Raw genomic sequence first — 19836 nt, 5'->3', positions numbered from 1 at the left:
GACAGTTTTGAAACTGATATTTTTCGAACATTCAAATGAAAATGCATGGTTCTATTACACAAAACATTTTCTTTGAAATTATTTTTGTCATAACTTTAGTTATTGATGTCTAAATTTGCAAAATTCCTTTCTAAAGTGTCCTTTTTAATGGACAAAATTTAGTCATGTTATAAATAAAAATGTCAGTTATTCAAATGTCATTTTCCGAAACATTTTCTACTCAAATCAATGATGTATAACAATGCTTTTTAGAAGTCTCATAAAAGATATTTATGCAAAAAAATTCTGAAATTCAATGTGTAAAATTAATGTTAGGTTCCATGTAGTGTAAGTCTTTTTTAAAAGAAATAAAATAAAAAATTTTTAAATAAAAATCAATGCAAATTATGTGTTCCTATTTTTGTAATATGACTCTCATGTGATTGGATTATTACTAGAAACTACTCAGTTCATAGTAGAAATTCGAAAAATTGATTTCTAAAGTGTTCCATTTAAAGCTCATAGATTAGCGCCTTCAAACCTTGATAATTTTGTTATTCGACTGTTATTCTAAAAACCCAAATCTAAATTGTAAAACACCAAATTTTTAAAAAAAAATTAAATTTAAAATCTTCTATAGTGCATTATACATTAAAATCTTATAGAATGAGTCTCGAAAAAAAAAATAACATTTAAAATCTTCTATAGTGTATTATGCATTAAAATGTTATATAATGACTCTCGAAAAAAAATAATTACATTTAAAATCTTCTATGGTGCACTATACATTAAAATCTTATAGAATGAGTCTCAAAGAAAAATAATTACATTTAAAATCTTCTATAATGCATTATACATAAAAATCTTATAGAATGATTCTCGAAAAAAAAATAATAAAATAATTACATTTAAAATCTACTATAGTGCATTATGCATTAGTATAAATTTGAAATCTACATACTGCGCAATATCATAAAATTTATCGTATTATATGTGGTTAAATTTTCACACATAAACCTTGACAGCAATATCTGAAAAAGCAATTGCTCAAGAGCAAACATATGGTACCATTTAACAGAATAACTTCAATAAAAAAAATATTTCTATGAAAAAAAATTATTAATTTTAAGAATGAATCGGTGAAATTGATTTCTTAAGTTTATATTGCAATGCTTAGTTTTGCACAGTTTCATTATTTAAAAAGAAAATCTTATAAGTCTTATAGTCTTATAATCTAATCTTATAATCTATATTAGTCTTCGTAAACTTTAAATGTCATTTTTTCAAAAAAAAGTGTTCATTTACTAGGAAACAAAATAATTTCTTCAATTTTAAGGCTTGATATTTTAACAGCCTTTATTAACCTTCTTAAAGTAATGTATTTTCTGATAGAAAAGAATTTTATTTTCATCTTCACTTATGGTTTTCAATACATTTAAAGATAAACCCTGAAGTTTATGATATTTTTTTTAATACGTTTTGCTACTATGTCAGAAAACTAAAAAAAATGCCATAGGTATGTATTTTTTAAAAAAAACAAACAGTTTAATCACTTAATTTTATCGGAGCTTAAATTTGTATAAATTCGTATGTATTAAAAGGAATTGGGATAGAGAGTAAAATAAATAACTAAGCAACAAATACGAGTATATAAATACATTTATTTCACAGGTAGAATTTAGTTTTCCAGAACTCTAGAAAATCTGAGGAAAAAAAGTCATTTACAAACTCAAAATGTGTGATAAAACATCTAAAACTCTATTTTTTATTGTGAAAATGCATTTTAAATTTCTTCTCTTTGATCTTTAAAGACCCTTTCTTGAATTATTTCAACAACTAACATCTTCCACTTCATCTAATTCAAAGGGTTCAAAACACCTAATTATTATGATGAATTAGTTATTGCGTCTGATTTTCTTTTTCACTCGATATGACGTATGTTTAGTCTAATAAGACTTACAACCGAAGTACCCGAAGTGTCACTCGACAATCACATTAATTTTTCTTAAATAAATACAAGGAAAAAGTGAAAAAAATATTTCGTATTGACATTGACCCTTACTATAGATCATTTGATTCTCAACCGGACTGGTGTTGAACCACGGATTAATATTTAGAATTTATATAAATTTTATTTACATTAAAGTAGGTTTGGGCTCAAAATACTTTTTATTATAGAGAGTAAATGAATAGCAAGAAACAAATTGGTCAAAAAAAAAAAACTTTTATTGTCACAATTTCGTATTGGTAAAAATTATGTAAATTGTCCAAATTATTTACCCGGTTCTTCGAATAAATAGGGTTAGAAACTATTCTTAAAATTATTGGCTATAGAATATATACTACAGAGTATAGGGTATAGATTTCCTTTTAACTTAACTACTTTTGCAGTAATTAGAATATTAAGTCAATGGGTATGGGCTCGAGCATCGTTTCAGACATGGGTATTTTTTTTTTCTTCGTTGGAATTTACCTTTTCTTTCGCCCGTCAGTGTGTGAGTGTGGCCTGATGTATACGACGTGATTGTTTTCAAATTTCTCAATGTAATATGCAAAGTGCTGCTCTACTGTCTTGTAGTCACGAGATGAACCCCCGACGCTGGACGTGTTTGAAGCGGTCGCTAAGGTAACAGACTGAACTGTTTATTTTTATGTAAAAATAGCGATTCGGATTTGGTGGTCGCTTCGAACTATCAATTTTCCATTTGGCAGTTGGTCTTTAGCTAATAAATCAGCAAAGTACCCAGACACTAGTTCAGCCGTCACAGGACGACTAAACTCACAAAAAAAGAGTGCACGAAATTGTTATTCTTGATGTTCGGATACAACAGATGAAACAATTAAAAATTAAAATTCCAATTTTGTCGCAAAAAAAGAATAAGAAATTAAATGCACTAAGCTTAAGTTTTCCACAAAAACGATTTAATTTTGCCTCTTGAAAACATAAAAAATCTTTTGAATCAGCTTCAAAATATTTTCGCGAACATCTCTCATTTGGCGAGATTCAATTTTTCATTTAGCGATCCTCAAATTCTTTTGACGAACAGCTTCAAATTTTTTGCCAAGAACTCGATTTTGAATAGTTGGTACTCTCGCAGACACTAACAACACTTTAAGTAATCAGTCGTTAATTAACCAGAAATCTTTTAATACGTTTGTCCTGTGTTTCTTAATTTTAGTAATTAGAAGCAATAAATGATTAAGCAAAATTGGACAGAAAGAAAAAAAACTGCACCAATGCACAGTGTTTATGAAAGAAAGTATTTACATACAAAAAATCACCTGAATATACGAGTGACACTTTGGGTAGCCATCTATTAATTATTTTTAAGGAAAAATAAATAAACAAACCATCAACAGGAATTTATAAATAAAACATTTCATATCGAACAAATTCAATTACTCTTTAAAAATCTGTTCACATTTACATATTAAAATAAGAAATAAACCGGTTTTAAAAATCTGTTCAAGTTTTCTTGAACTAGTGGATCGATCTGGCAAGTTTTCTGAAAGGCAAGAGTTCATTGTGCCTATCAATGTAGGGTTTGTTATGCCAGTTTCGGTACTTTTAAAGTACGGCGACCCATGCCTCAAAGGGACTAGAAGAATTATTTGAGTTTTTATTTTTGCACTGGTTGAAGGAAGGGGTGTTGAGCTTAGTCTTTGCCATTCTCTTCACCCATTTCTTCTTCTTCTTCCTCGTCTTCTACTTCCGGGGTGCAGGAATGAGAACAAGAAGAAGAAGATTCGGGTTGGGATGACGATCCATTAGCCTTGCCTTCCTTGTCTTTGGATTTCCGGTTGGGGCAATCGGCGATCAAATGATCGGTAGATTTGCAGTGGTGGCAACGTTTCGGCTGAGGACCCAGGCTGCATTTGGCTGCAATGTGGTTGGCGAATTCTCCGCAATTGTAACATCTGAAACAAATTTAAAATCGAAATTTAATCTTTCTACAAGTCATCGAACAATAGAAAGCACAAAATTTAATATTAACACAGTAAAACGATTGAAAATTTAATATTACCGCAGACTAACATATGAATAATTACACATAGAGAGCACCGTGTATAACTTTTAATTTTCTGATTGAATTTTTACTTTTTCTGTCAATGGCTCGATCTGGATAATTCGAGGGCCTAACCTTAAATATGCAAATTAATTACCGCAGACGATAATTTAAAGAAATCAGAAATAAAAACGTACTTTCTTTGAAAAAACGTACCTTTTTTTCGACGTATTTGGATTTTTGACCCTCGAAATATGACTTACAAGGAAGGGGTAGCCGATATCTGAAAAATAAGGCTTTAATTGTTTTAGTAGGGGATCAACCGCAAATTTGAACCCCTTAATGTTAATTTCACTTTTTGAGTACTTCGCTATAACTTGAGTGCGTCCTAAGTCAACCGAAAAATTCTTACACAGGCTTGTAAAATTCGTTTATACTAAAATAATTCCATTAAAAAAAATTTTTAATAAATATTTATTATTATTTTATTTAATTATAGTAAAATAAAATGTGTTAGTAAGGTTTACAAATATTACAGGAAGTAATTTTATGTGACAACATGCAAAATTTGATCAACATCGATCTAATAGTTCTTGAGAAATCAAATATGATATATATATATATATATATATATATATCATATTTGATTTCTCAAGAACTATTAGATCGATGTTGATCAAATTTTGCATGTTGTCACATAAAATTACTTCCTGTAATATTTNGCTGAAATGACAAAAGGGTGGAGATATATATATATATATTAAATTGGGTAACTCAGAAACTCTTCATATAGTTAAAATAGTTATATAGTTAAAATAGACCGATATAGTTGAAATTTTGTATTTTGTTATTTAAGATTACAAAATACTTTAAAATGATGTAACCGTAAACCATTTAGATTGAGTTTTCGTACGTCAAAATCTGATCTCTTGATCAAAAGTAACTCAAGAAGTTCACTTTTTTCCCCACTGTTTGATAATTAATTCTAATGCACCTGTTGCACTCGAAACAATTGAAAATTTAATATCATCACAATTGTAACTCATGAAACGATTATAAATTGAAAATTTAATCTCAGCCCAGAATGCCTGAAACAATCGAAAATTTAATGTCATCATAGATGCAGCGCATGAAATGATTGTAAAAGGAAAATTTGCAGACCCAAATTGGAACAGCAAAGTATTGCAACAGCAAAATTTAATATAACAGCAAAGTAAATAATTGTATTGACCTCGTTACTACTAAATTTGTAAAACAATAGATATATTTGCAAATTATAGAAATTCACATTTTTGCAAAACAGACTAATTATTTAAGAATGATTTTTTTTTTATTGTTTGAAATACAAATGAAGATAGTAGGAAAAAAAATTTCAGATAAAATGAAATTAAATTCAGATTAATGAATTCAAGATTAGTGATTGATTAATGAATTCAGATAAATGAATTTAAGATTAAGTTGCTGCTGCGTTTGTTTGGAATGTTTATGTATTTTTAGTAATGCATGATCTAAATCTTTCGTACAGGGTATAATCTTTCGTAATAACGTCACACATTCGTAACATTTGTAATAACGTCGCACATTCGTAACATTTGTAATAACGTCACACATTCGTAGCATTTGATAATAACGTCACACATTCGTAACATTTGTAATAACGTCACACATTCGTAGCATTTGTAATAACGTCACACATCCGTAACATTTTCAATAATGTCACACATTCGTAACATTTGTAATAACGTCACACATTCTTAACATTTTTAATAACGTCACGCATTCGTAACATTTGTAATAACGTCACATAATAGTCTTTAAAAAATAGTCCACGAAATAGTGTACCTGATTTTTCTGAATCTTTTTTTAGACATCGGCCTTCTGTGTGATCCTTTGCAGTCCTGTTTTTCAGGTCCGGTGACAATGGTGGCCTCGAGTCCTTTATCTGATACTTTGCAGTCGAATTCCACTTCTTCCTCATCACCCAGACTGCGGAAACCCGGCATCTGAATGACAGACTTCAAAGGAAAACAAAACATTACGATTAATTGAGCTTATTCAATTGCTTCCATCGATATAAATTATTAGGACTTATATAAAAAATAGACACAAATTATAGACATTGATACACACTAAGAAAAAAGTATGGTCAAAGCTATAAGAATATAGTAAAGTTTACCGTATTTTCGGCTCTATCAGAACACCAAAACGCACGGTATTTTTTTTTTTTTTTTTTNTTTTTTTTTTTTTTTTTTTTTTTTTTTTTTTTTTTTTTTTTTTTTTTTGCGAAAACTATAAAACAAAGTTTTACATTGTAGGATAAAATGAGGTAAGAGTTGTAATATTTGGTAAATTTTTCATATTTTAGAGCATGGCATAAAAATGATTTATTCGGTTAAATTTACTTTGCAGTTTTGTATTTTAACTAACTGTTATGTAATAAGGACGGATTTTCAGTAAACTGTTCCATAATAACGGAAAAATTACCAAACGAATGGTTTAAATACCGTATATTTTAGTTTTTATTAGCCAGAATTATGTCATGTTTTTTTTTATTTTATCAGAAATGTCATTACCATACAGTACGGTAGTGAGCGCGTATTTTAATATCAGTTAGCTTATGAGAATGTTCAGGAGTTTTGTCACTTTCTTTACTAATTTAGGAAAAAAAAGCAAATTCTTATTTACCATGCTTGGAAGCTTTTCTTTCTGACATGCATAAAGAAAATTATTTCTCGAAATGTCTTTCTGAGATGCATAAAGACATTTCGAGAAATAATTTTGAGAAAATTAAGCTCTTTATGGGTTTTGATGAGCATAAAAATTGTTTTTATTAACTTTCTGTGTATTTACTTGATTCGTAACATGTGAAACCGGAATGTATTCTCGTAATATGTAATATACATATTCAAAATTCCTCTGTACTATTTCTTCGCGTGCTTTGCAAAATTTTTTGTCGCATTTTGCCCAAGTTCAGAAGCGGAAATTAAATTTAAAAAAATTTAAATTATGTGAAAGCCATTCATGTAAAACTGAAAATATAAACTTTTTCACAGCAAGTCATTATCCTCATTTTTTTAATAATTCATATAATTCAATATTCAGTTCATATAATTCAATTTCCAATTACAAATTTTGAACCACACAAAAAATGAAAGCATGCTTTTGTTTGTTAAGATAAATAATCTTACATTCTTGTGTGCATTTTTTGTGCATTTTTTTAGACGTCAAGATAACGAGAGAAAAGCAACTTTTTCAACAAAAATGTAAGATTTTATTTATTTATTTTATCGTTGCCTTAATGTTAAGGTATATCTTCACTTTTATCTGCAATAAACAAGCAAATATAGTTTTATACGATACGCATTCAATGAATTACAAGTACGCAATGCAATATTTAAGCAAATCACAAGATTATAAATTAATATATTTTATACGGCATTTTACTTTTACAAATTGTGTCTATTATGTATTTTGGTAAATATTCTACGAATGCACCGTCAGTATTGAGAACAAGTACAATTTAACCAAATAATTTTTGGATGCTTAACTTCGTAAAAAATTATTTCATTAACACGAATCTTATTTTTAATGTGCGTAATTTGATAATTAATTTCTCATTAAAAATATTCTAAGATACTTTTTCAAGTATGTGATTCAATAATATTTTATTTTACTGAAACATATTTTGTGTACTAGAATGATATGCATATTATACTATATTTATTCATTTAAAATAACCACAAACAAACAAATTAACCACAAATAAATGAATATAAAGCTAGTAAAAAGCTGTCATTGTGGTGAAAAACAAAATTTAGTAAAATTGAAAAAAAAAATTCTAAGTATCCCGAAATGTACCTAAAGTTCCCTTTTTTTTAGGGGATAACAAAGAAGTTAATTTAAAATTTTTTTAAATAATATAAATCAAATTTTAGTTTTCGAGTTAAAGAAAATTTGCAGAATTTAGAGTACACGGGGAAAAAATTCTGTTAAAATTACTGTTCTGTATAACAATAACATTTCTGATATAAAAAAAAATTAAAAATCAAAAAATAAATAAATAAAAGATAATTCTAGTTTAAAAATGAATCGAAATATGCGGTTTTTAAAGTATTTATATTTTTCCGTTAATTACATGAAATTCTGACTTTATTTTCAATTATTTGAAATTTGATAATTAATTTCTCTTTAAAAATATTCTGAGATAGCTTTTTTAAGTATGCGATTCGATAATATTTTATTTCACTAACACATATTATTTTTTGTATTAAAATGATATATTATACGATATATGTGCATTTAAAATAACATAAATTGTCTCCAATTGTTTTATGACTTTTTTTGTTGAAACAAACAGTTATGAAGTTATCACAACGGATTCTTCTTTGCTGAAATGACAAAAGGGTGGAGTTGCATATGAGCTCCGCCCAGTTGCTATGGAAACACATCCACCCACGCTCTTGAAATAGGTAAACAATGGAGACATTGTATGTGGAATATATTATGTGATCGAGGTATAAAAAAATAAATCGCTTCCATAATACAACTGTCACGTTTGCTTTCCGTAAATTTGACATATTGGATGTGTCATTTCTGCCACAAAATGAACAATTTATTGCAGCAATTTATATATAAGTTCTCGAGAAATATAATTTATTGATTGAGTATGTAATGTATGAATTATGCTTTTCGTCTCTGAATAAATTTTAAAATGTTGAGAGACATTATTCTTTCGAAGGGAGGGATTTGTGAATTTTTAGAATTTTCATATTGCTTCACTTCCTTCGAAATTATGACCCGACTGGAGATTTCAGAAAAAATTATTTGTTATTTTCTTAAAAATTTAAAAAAGTTGAGTTTAATTTTATCACATTTATTTTCAACTAAAAAAGATAATATTGATTAGAAAATCTTAAATAATTGAAGGTTAATGAATAAGGCAATATACGAGATTAATGTTGTTAAATAAATAGAACGCGAGAATGGAAGTTAATACTGATAAAATAATATTTAGATTAAAATTTTGCATAAGAAATATTGCATAAGAACAGAATTTACACAACTTAAAAACAATTATTTTTACAATAATTAACTGCCATGTATTCTCGAGTAAATTTGAAACCGTAAAAGTACTTTTAAACAGTCTCGAGTACTTTTAAACAGTAATTTTAAAGTATTCTAATGTATTTCAGTTTAGTAAAAAATTAAAACAAAAAAATTAGGCGAACTAATTGACAAAATGCTTATATTAAAAACAATGCTTTAGTTGAATACTTTATTATGAGTAATATTTCATACATCAAAATACAATTGCTTTAAATAAATTATCTTACAGCAATAATGCATAAATTGTATAATAAATGAAATTTTGTCTTAATAACGTTCATATTTTATTTTGCTAACTCAATTTTAGTTTCTTTACTTTATTAAAATTAGTTACTTTACCTTTTTCTTTGCTTTATCAAAATTAGTTGCTTTAACTTTAATTTCGTTATTTAAATAAAATTACTTTAGTTTCAATTCCTTGACGTTATTAAAATTATAGTACAGTTTCCTTACTTCAATAAAACTACTTACTTTACCTGAATTACTTTATTTTTATTGCAGTACTTAACTTTAATACTAAACTTTTAATTATAACCATAGCTAATAATGACAAAAAAAGATAACTTTGCGAAAAACTATTCTATAAATAATTTATTTCCAAACCATTTTCTAATTTTTGACTGGAAACTTTTATTTCGTTTAAAAAATTTTTTACCAAAATGTAATTTTAATAAACGAGCAATTTAACACCAATAGTGTAACTTGAAGGAAATAAGAATAGATTATTTCCGTGCTTTGACTTTCATTTTGTTTAAAATATGGCGTCCTCACTCAAATTTTTCTAATTTTAATAGTTAAGAATTGTGAGAATTTAAAGTTAAACAAATGAAATTTAGCTTAAAAGTTCTTCACTTCTACTTTTTAAGTAATTATTTTTGTACTATTTATACAGAATTTTGAAATCTACTTATATTATTTAAAAGTTGCTTTTTGTATTCTTTCTTAACAGTATTATTTGTTACGCTATTTGTAGTTGTGGATGTAACATTTGTTTTCTAATTGTAATTATAAATAATATTTCATTTTTTTCATTTAATTATGTTTGTAAAATTTAATTATAATATGACATTTTAATTGCGATGGTAAAACTAGTTACAACTATATTTTTTTGCGTAAATCAATGAACGTTTTGTTTTAAATTCTAAATTAAATTCCTTAAATTTATTTTTCTTTCTAATTGTAAACTTGTTTAAATATTACGTTTTATATACCTTAGAAATTATTAATATTATTTAGAGTAGACTTTATTATGAACTTTTTAGCATTTGATATTTCTTTTTTGAAAAAGAGTTGTTTCCATTGAAATATGAATTGTCCATTGATATATAAATTAATCGTTATCATTAATGTAATCATTAATTTTATTTAAATTCGATTTCACTTTTAAAAATATTGAAACTCCTTTTTACAAAAATAGTTTCTTCCATTTTATTTACATTATTTAAGCAAAAATAAAATTATTTTTAAAATAATAGCCTGAAAACATTTTTCAGTTTTGATGAAATTTAAATTTTTCCAAAAAATATTTTCATTTTTTGAACAGAACAGAACGGAACAAAATATTCTAATATTATGAATATTGCAATTTTTATATTCTAATATTATGATCATTATATTAGTCATATTAGAATAATTTTAATATAGCTATTATAACTATTATAATATTATGATTATTATATTAGTAATATTAGAATAATTTTAATATAATTATTATAACTATTATAATACTATGATTATTATATTAGAATAATTTTAATATAATTATTTTAACTATTATAATTGTTCTAATATTATGATTATTGTAATTATTCTAATATTAAAAGAATATTCTAATACTATGAGCCACTCAAAATGAATATTACAACATTCCAGACCAACTAAAACGTATTTTATAATATTTTGAACTTAACATAATTAAACTTTTTAAAATTATTTTCTAAAACAATCACCAACTTATATATTACGAACTTATTTTATTTTAAACTAAATTGCTCCCAAATATATGCTTTGCATAAATGCGTTAGATAATCTTTTAAAAAAGTTATTTCAGTTTGCAGAACGTAAAAAAATCTCATTCGAAATTTGAATGAAGACAGTCCTCTCACTAACAATTCATAATTTATTATCCAACCATATGTTTTCACTTAAATCCACAAACAGCAGTTTCTGGCTTATTACAGTGATTAGTATCCACTTCTACACGATGTTAAGTGATTATAAATCGTTCTTTCACACGATTCCTTATTATTTTTTACACCATCTGTGTTTTATTTCCATCTTCCCCCACCTGTAATTTTATTCGTTTCGCGTAATGATAGCTTTTTCTGTAATTGACTCCCATCATAATATATCATGTTTTCTTTTATATTTTCGAATACAATCAACGTTACTGCCTGACGTAGATCGAACTTCTGGAACGCGTATTGATAAATGGCAATATTTTTACACTGAAAAAAAAAAGTATGGTCAAAACTACCCGAATAGAGTAAAATTTAAAGTGTTTCTGGCTCTATGGGAACACTGAAACGCTTGATAAATTTTACAGAAGTGATTTGGTAATGATTTTATTTTATTTTATAACCGTCGTTGAACAGCAGACCTAATTTTTGGGTTTACTGCTACTAATGTTCAACTCCATAGCCTTGTAATTTTGAGCCCAATCCAGAAGACAAGGAAACTCCTGCATCAGGTATTGGAAGAAATTTGTCATCGTGGAGGACTTATAGATGGAAATAACTCGCGTTTTCGTTACTTGGAGAGGAAGACCACAAGAACCTTCCACAGTTAGTATTTATATCTTATGTCAGTCGCTGAACAGCCGACCCGATTTTTTTGGTTTTGCGACTGCAAATGCTCAACTTCGTGGCCTTGTAATTCTGAATCCAATCCAGAAGACAAGGTAACTCCTGGATCAAATATTGGGAGAAATTTGCCTTCGTGGACTCTTTGATGGAACAACCCCCCTCCCCATTTGCGTTATATGGAAAGAAAAACCCCAAAAGCCTCCTACGGTTAGCCAAGGGTACTCTAACCCATGATCCGTCTTTCACTGTGGATCTTTCGCGTCAGCACCGGATGCGGAATTCGTATCGACCAGCCATCACCAGGATCGAACCCGGTTCACCTCATTGGAAGGGGAACGCTCTATCCCCTGAGCCATTGAGGCTCTGGTAATGATTTTAGTAAAATTAACAATAGACTATAGCTTTATAATACGTGATAAAATTACCACAATGCTCAATTTAAATTTAAAAAGTAAATTTATGCTAAAAAGTAAATTTAACCAAATAAATTACCATTTATTTGGTTAAATTTACTTTTTTGCATTGTATTTCTTACTAAATAAGTAGTAATAAGAACTATAAATTTGAAAACCAGAATTTCACAGTTACGATATAAACAGAAAAAATAACAATTGAATGGTTTAAGTACCGTATATTTTGGTTTTTAATATCAGTGTTATGGTTTTCTTATGCCAGAAATTTCATTACTATACGAAACCAAAAGATTTTACCAAAAAATTTCTTCAGTGCGCCACTGTCATTTGTGTGGTGCGTGGCGATTTTCTGATTTTTAACTTTGTCATCTAGCTGCGAAAAATTCATATCCTTGCTGACATTTGGGTAGAATTCAGCTAAATTTTAGCAATTACGATGGCTCACTTAAGCCAATCAGGAGCCTGTATTTTTGTAAAATATCATATTTTGCGATATGTAAAAATACAGGCTTTTGATTGGCCAAATTTGTCCATCAATTGATGGCCGAATTTGATTGGACAAATTTGATCAATTTTCCATTAATTGATGGAAAATTGATGGCCATTTTTGATTGGCCAAATTTGCAAAAATTCAGCTGAATTCCGCACTAGAAAGCCATGGATTTACGAAACATAGATTTCTTGTGTTCATACGATAGATTAATGAAGAAGTTAACATAAAACAGGCGGATTTTACACTATATTGATATCTTGTTTAAAAAAAGTTCATTAAAGAAGGAAACCTAAAATAAACTTTTAATTTGATTTGGAGATTCCTTCTGATGTGGGGTCCGGGGCAACTGCCCCTGCTTTTGTCAGGCTCTGAAACGGTAATCTTTATTCCATTCTAATTGGTCTTTGATTCTAAGCAACTCACTATGCAGCTCATTTGCAAACTCAAAGTTATTGGTGCAAAGTTTGGCGAATTAATTTCATAGCTTCAGTTGAGTAGTAACACAAGCTCTAAATGCATTCTTATTGTTTAGCATGGTTTGCGGCGAGGTAGTTTGAAATCAAATTCGCATTTCATAGTAATAATATTCTGGCCATTTCATTCTGACAAAATAATTTTTTTAAATTTTTTAAATATTTTTTGGAGATTACCATGAATTTTTTAAGCAGGTAAGATGTGTAAGCAGGCAGGCATGCAAGATTCTAAAAAACGAAGAAGAAAAAATACTCTAGTAAAAGATTCTGATGTCAAAATTTGCCACGTTACTTACTACGAATTTCCTCTTTACGATTTAATATTTTCAGCCAAAACAGCTTGTTTTCAATAAAGAATCAAAATTAATAATATATGTCTTTAGTCAACGACATTTTTAATAGTAAAAATTTTAAGAATATGGAAATTGATTGTTTCTAATGTACAGAGCAAAAAATATATATAAAGAAGATTTTCACTTAATAAGTTGAAATGTAATGGTTTTAAAGTCTTACCTTCAATACATTAATTCTTTTGTGCAAACAATCGATTCAAAATTAAACACTAAAAAGTACTTTCTCTAATTTTAGTTTAACTTTTTTAAGATTACTTCATATTTTTGTCTTTTAAAATGTACAGTGATAAATATTGTCCAAATAATTCAGTTATAAGAGGGGTCGGAAGTTGGATCTATTTAAAGATAAATTTAATTTTGGTATATTTAGTTAGATATCTACAATTTACTAAATGGTATAATGGTAGCCATATTTAAGCAAATCACAGAACTTACAGTCATTTATTGAAAGATAATTTCATGTAAAATAAAACTTACGATTATTCATTATTTAATGACATTTAATTTAATATTAGTCGAAAAAATGTGAACTGTTACATTTTGAAAGCATTTTAAAGTGAGCAACTCTTAACTACAAAATCCAAATTTTGAACAGAACTGGTTTAATAGGCTATAATCCACCGATTTTATTTAAATTTTAGGTTTTGCTATTTATAACTACATTGCTTAAAATGATATAAAATTGTGTATAAGTTACAATCCATAAAAACTTTTAGCAGTTATTCAATTACTCTATCATATTTATTCCTTGTATGAAATTTTCTATGAATAATCGAGTGTTTATTACTGTGTGCTAAAGTCTTTTGATTCACTTAAGTAATGCAGGAAATATGACGGAAATGTTTGAAATTTACGTATAATACTGTGCTAACATCCGACCTTCATCTTTGTATATAAACTATTTGGAATTTCATTAAAAACAATAATTGAAATCACAAACGGCAAAATTTTATTAAAAAGCCTGTCGGACTTCTATTTAACGAACTTTCATTTTGCGAATTTCTCTATTTTGTGAATTTTTTCGAGGAACCAAGAACATTTTGGAAATTTCTTTTTAAAATAACTTCCAAATAGTGAATTTTCTATTTAACGAACTTTTCTTTGAGATCGACTTTCCCTATTTCCCAAAATATTTCAGAACATATTAAACTTGTTAACGCATTTTATGGGGAAAATTACCTTGAATTGATTTTTGAAGACACTTAACTTTTAGAGAAAGCAGTGAAATCCCTTTCCCTTTTTGTTTGCATTTCAAACGAAAATCAAACGTTTGAATTTTCAAACTTCAGCAAAATTTACTCAAACTTCAAACAAAATTAACAGATTTTATCCGTAGCAATTAAACTTATGAACGCATGTGGTAATGTATGTTTAAAATTACTTCTTTAATAAATGCAGCTATAATTTTATCCATAAATTTAGTTTTTTTTAGTTGAAAATGTAGCTAGCATGATAGTGTAACACTGGATGATGTTTTGCTCTATTCTTGCTTTTCATGCAGATTTCTTTCATGGTTAAGATTTATAAAATAAATAGTGGATACTAGTTTACAAGATAAAGGTGTATCAATTGCTATTTTAATTATGTCTAGTGTTTATGAATTTAAAACCTGTTTAGTGTCGTTTAAGTAGTTCAAAAGATGACTTTCTATTTAATGAATTTTCCATATAACGAAGCTATTATCGGGATATAGCGACTTCGTTAAATAGAGGTCTGACTGCACTTGTATCATTGTTACGATGGTACATCTTCATTAGCAGGATAAATACTGGGAGGGTAAAAACACAGATGAATTAATTTTATATGAATATGAAGAGATGAATAGGAAAAACATCTCAGTTTTAATCATCCCTTTAACCTACTGTTGGATGTGCATGAATAAGAAGATGATTAAGTGAATATGAAGATGATTAAATGGATATGACGAGATGAATGGTAAAAACCTCTTGATATTCTATCCGACTTATGAAGGTGTATCATTGTAATTGAAATGATTATAGGTTTTTAATATCATTGTAATTGAAATGATTATAGGTTTTTAATAAAATTTTAAACGTTGTTTTTAATAATGTTTAATTTCATCACAAATAATTACTCTCCTGATTTTATATTATGGCGATATTTCTCAGACCCCAAATTTTTAAGTTTGCAAATCGGAATTCTTTGAAAAAGTAAGTATGTTTATTCAAAGAAATTACGGTATTGGTTCAATTTTGCATTTTAAAATATTATGCATAAAAATTATTTAGAATATTTAAATTAGACACTTAAACCAATAAGACTTTTTTCATATACTTCGGCATTTCATTTTAAGCAACATTAAAAATAATACACACGGAAAAAAATTTCTGGTAAAGTTACAGTACTACATGGTAATAACCTTTCTAAAAAAATTCTGTTTAACAAAACCAAAATGTAATGTATTTGAACCATTCGTTTGGTAATTTATCCGTTCATTGGTAACGGTTTACTTAAATTCTGGTTTCCAAAATTATAGTTCTTATTACCACGCATTTAGTAAAAAAACACAAAACTAAATAAATGGTTTAAAATTATCCAAATAATTGGTTTTTATGCCATTCTCTAAGGTATCATGCTAAAATTACCAAATTTTGATAGTTTTGACCATATTTTTTTTCTCAGCTCAAAAATAATTTCGATATTTATTTATTTAATTATTTATTTATTATGTGTTCTAATGGAGCACACATTTAAAATGTAAAACTCAAGTTTTGACGTAATCAAAGCGTCAATATATTATCGCCAATACGGTAAAAAATACACTGTTAGAAATTTCTAGGTATGGAACCAATTGCTGCTACCTTAATATATTGCAAATTTGAACCATATTACAGTATTTTTTTATTTTTTTAAATGACACAAATATTCAATTTGGATAGATGTTTGTACCAAATTATGTTTCAGGGTACCACCATGGGGATTTAATGCTGTATTAATCTTTCTGAGAGTACACTAAAAAAAATTCCGAATAAAATTACAGTAAAAAGTACTGACACCCTGAGTATATATATCCCAAAAATCTATTTTATTGTAAAATGAACCTTAATCCATTAACCTTAAAACTTTTTACAGTAATTTTTCCAGTAATATTTATTTAACTGCAGTGATACTGAGATTTTACAGTAAATTATTATTGACACTCAAGCTGCCAGTATTTTTTACAGAAATCTTATCCGGTATTTCTTACAGTGTACATACTCATGGACTTTATATCTTCCATAAGAAACTTGCAATTTATAAATACTATATCTATTCTTGCGTAAAGATTTATTTTTTTTTGCTAGGAATTTCATTAAGCTCAATTAATAAAGTAATAAATTTGCGCAAATTGAAAGCACGTTATTAGCCCTTTTTTAACTTATAAGAAATAAACAGCTTAATTTCAAAGAATGAGAGCAAATTTCAGCACCACATAACCAAAGTATTTTTGTCATTGCTAAATTGAAGCTGAGATATTTAAAATCAGATTCTTTACATTCCGAACTCAAGTTTTGTATATTTTAAAACCATTCTGGTATATTTCTTTAAATAATTACGGAAAATGAGAGTGCTTTTTCGATAAGCTCTCTTTGCTTGTAAGGGGTAATAGATTGTATTTTATGATTTAATCGATCTTTCTCAAAACCTTTGTTTTACTTATGTCTGGCATTCTTGTACACTGCGTTTAAAAAATCTTAGGCGAAATTTGCAAAAAAGAAACTCAAACCGTGCTTCTTGTTCGAAATAAATTCATAAAAATATAAGAAAGTCATTATACACTCATTTAATTAACGTTTTATGTATTTAATAAGCTTTTGAGATTTTGAAAAATTACTGGGTAAAATTTAAATTTAGTGTTAATTGATCTCTAGCACCAGTTTTCCAAATGTTAGGAGTTATAAAAAAAAGACAAAATAACACTCATTATTTTATTCTTATAGATGCATTTATCAAGTAATGCGTCAAAAAACAGAAAAAGAAACGGAAGTTAAATAAACCTCATGCGCTAATTTAGTGCAATAATTCAGGGATTATACAATGAATATTATTGTAAAAATTAAGGTAAGCCAAACTGTTTCTTTCGTGAAATATTTTACCGTAATTTGATCCGGGATTCTTTATAGTGTATAACTCACTATCAGGTTTGAGCAGAAGTTTCTTGAATATAAGTGCATCAGAAAAAAATAAAAATAAAAATTTGAAAATAAATAAATAAATAAATGTAAAACTAGTAAAAAGCTGTCATTGTGGTGAAAAATGAAAAACAAAATTTATTAAAATTTAAAAAAAAGTTGTTAGTATCTCAAAATGTACCTAAAGTTACCTTTTTTTGTGGGGGATGACAAAGACGTTGATTTTAAATTTTTTTTCATATTATAAATGTAAAACGAATTCTGGTTTTCAAGTTAAACACAATTTGCAGAACAATTTATCATGACTTTGATAAATAAAATGAGAAAAAATAAATAAACGATAAGCTGTCTTCAAAGTTTAAGCACAAGAGCTAAAATGACAACATTTAGCAATCTTAAAATAACCTTACTTGGATATTGACCCCCCCCCCCCCNCCCCCCCCCCCGCCTCTTATTCTTAATAGCATCGAATCTATATTTTTTTATTGAATTAATAAGCTAATATGTTTCTCTAAAAAAGAATATCGTGCTTTCCTTATAATCTATTAAAGTTCGTCAACAATGCGAAATTGCATACCATTTCTATATACTTGTCGGACAAAAAGGCCACAAGCGTTCTCAATCGGATTTAGGTCTGGACTCAGAGTGGCCAATCTAGTACCTGAATATTTTGCTGAGAAAGCCAATTTTTTATAGAGCGTGAACAATGTCTGATTAAAATATGCAATTAGTTTCTCCCTGGAAGTCCTGAAAAGCTCGTTCCTCGCTTTAAAAGTTCCTCGCTTTAATAAAATTATTAATATGATTTATTTTCTCTTGGTGATATTTATTTTGCACTTAGTGTGGTTTATTTTGAATTTTTAAAATTTATAAACACAGAGCTTTTTTTTCTGATATCAAATAATTTCTCACCAAACCATTTAGGTTTCTTACCAGATTAAAAACTTTATTCGCTTCAAAAATATATAATTAGGAAATAATAATCGAACAGTTTCAAGCACTCCAGAAATAGGCACCCATTTTCAAGACTCGCCAGACGGGAATGAGAACAAACAAGCGTTATTTTTATGTATAAAATGTTTCATATTTCGAATCACTTTTTCTTCTCATTCACATCTGGAAAGTCTGAAAATAGGCTTCTAATTTTTTGGAGTGCTGGAAACATGTCGACTGTCATTTCCTATTTATATATTTTAATGTGAATGAAGTTTTTAATCAGGTTCAGTTTCTTTGGATGATTTATTTAATTTATAATTCCATTTTTTCTCTTGAATGAAGGAATACAGATTGAATTTTTGAGGAGACACGCTGGATTGCTTTAAACATCACTATCATAATTAAAATAGTTTCCATATTTCACGATTAGCTTATATTTCCAATCAATTGAATTAAATCTGTCGATATAAGATGCTTTTTAATTACAAATATTCCTTTTAAACTTTACGACATTCGAAAAAAAACTCTTTTTTTCCTATTACGTTATATTTTGAATTTAGTTATTCGAGCTGATAAAAATTAGAAAGTAATTCTAGTTGATACATAACATTTTTTTCTAACACTAACTTCAGTTATTTTATTTTATTTTAAAACCGTTGTTGAACAGCCAACCCAATTTTATGGGTTTACAACTACTAATGTTCAACTCCGTTGCCTTGTAATTTTGAACGCAATCCAGAAGACAAAGGAACTCCTGAATCAAGTATTGGGATAAATTTGCCTTCGTGGAGGACTTTTTGATGGAGCTAACCCGCATTTGCGTTACATGGAGAGGAAGACCACGAGAACCTTCCACGGTTGGCCTAACGGCAAGGGAACTCTAACACATGATCCCTCTACTACTGAGGATATTTTAAGTCAGCAGTGTGGTCGGTGTAAGCCAGATGTGGAATTCATATCGACCAGCCATCACCGGGATCGAACCCCGGTTCACCTCATTGGAAGGCGAACGCTCTATCCCCTGAGCCATCGCGGCTCTGACTTCAGTTATTACTTGTATTATAAAGCTTCATTCTCCTCAAAAATATACAAATTGTAAATAACAGTCGACATGGTTTAAGCGCTCGAAAATAGGCGCC

At 27.9% G+C, this 19836-nt stretch overlaps 1 protein-coding gene across 1 annotated transcript in view; it reads right to left on the bottom strand.

The window, feature by feature from the left end:
- Positions 1–1620: 1620 nt before the first annotated feature.
- The window catches only part of LOC107447255 (protein lin-28 homolog), a 75527-nt gene continuing 57311 nt past the window's right edge, over positions 1621–19836 (bottom strand). Inside the window, exons 3-4 of the mRNA XM_016062129.3 lie at positions 5829–6001; positions 1621–3897 (exon numbers count right to left, since the gene is read on the bottom strand). Coding sequence (XP_015917615.1) covers positions 3636–3897; positions 5829–6001 — 435 coding nt within the window. The 3' untranslated portion in view covers positions 1621–3635. The remainder of the gene's footprint in view (positions 3898–5828; positions 6002–19836) is intronic.

This window comes from Parasteatoda tepidariorum, chromosome 4, assembly GCF_043381705.1.
Source record: "Parasteatoda tepidariorum isolate YZ-2023 chromosome 4, CAS_Ptep_4.0, whole genome shotgun sequence".
Taxonomy (NCBI): domain Eukaryota; kingdom Metazoa; phylum Arthropoda; class Arachnida; order Araneae; family Theridiidae; genus Parasteatoda; species Parasteatoda tepidariorum.
The sequence above is the reverse complement of the archived record's forward strand: the minus strand, read 5'-3'. Positions and strand labels throughout refer to the sequence as shown.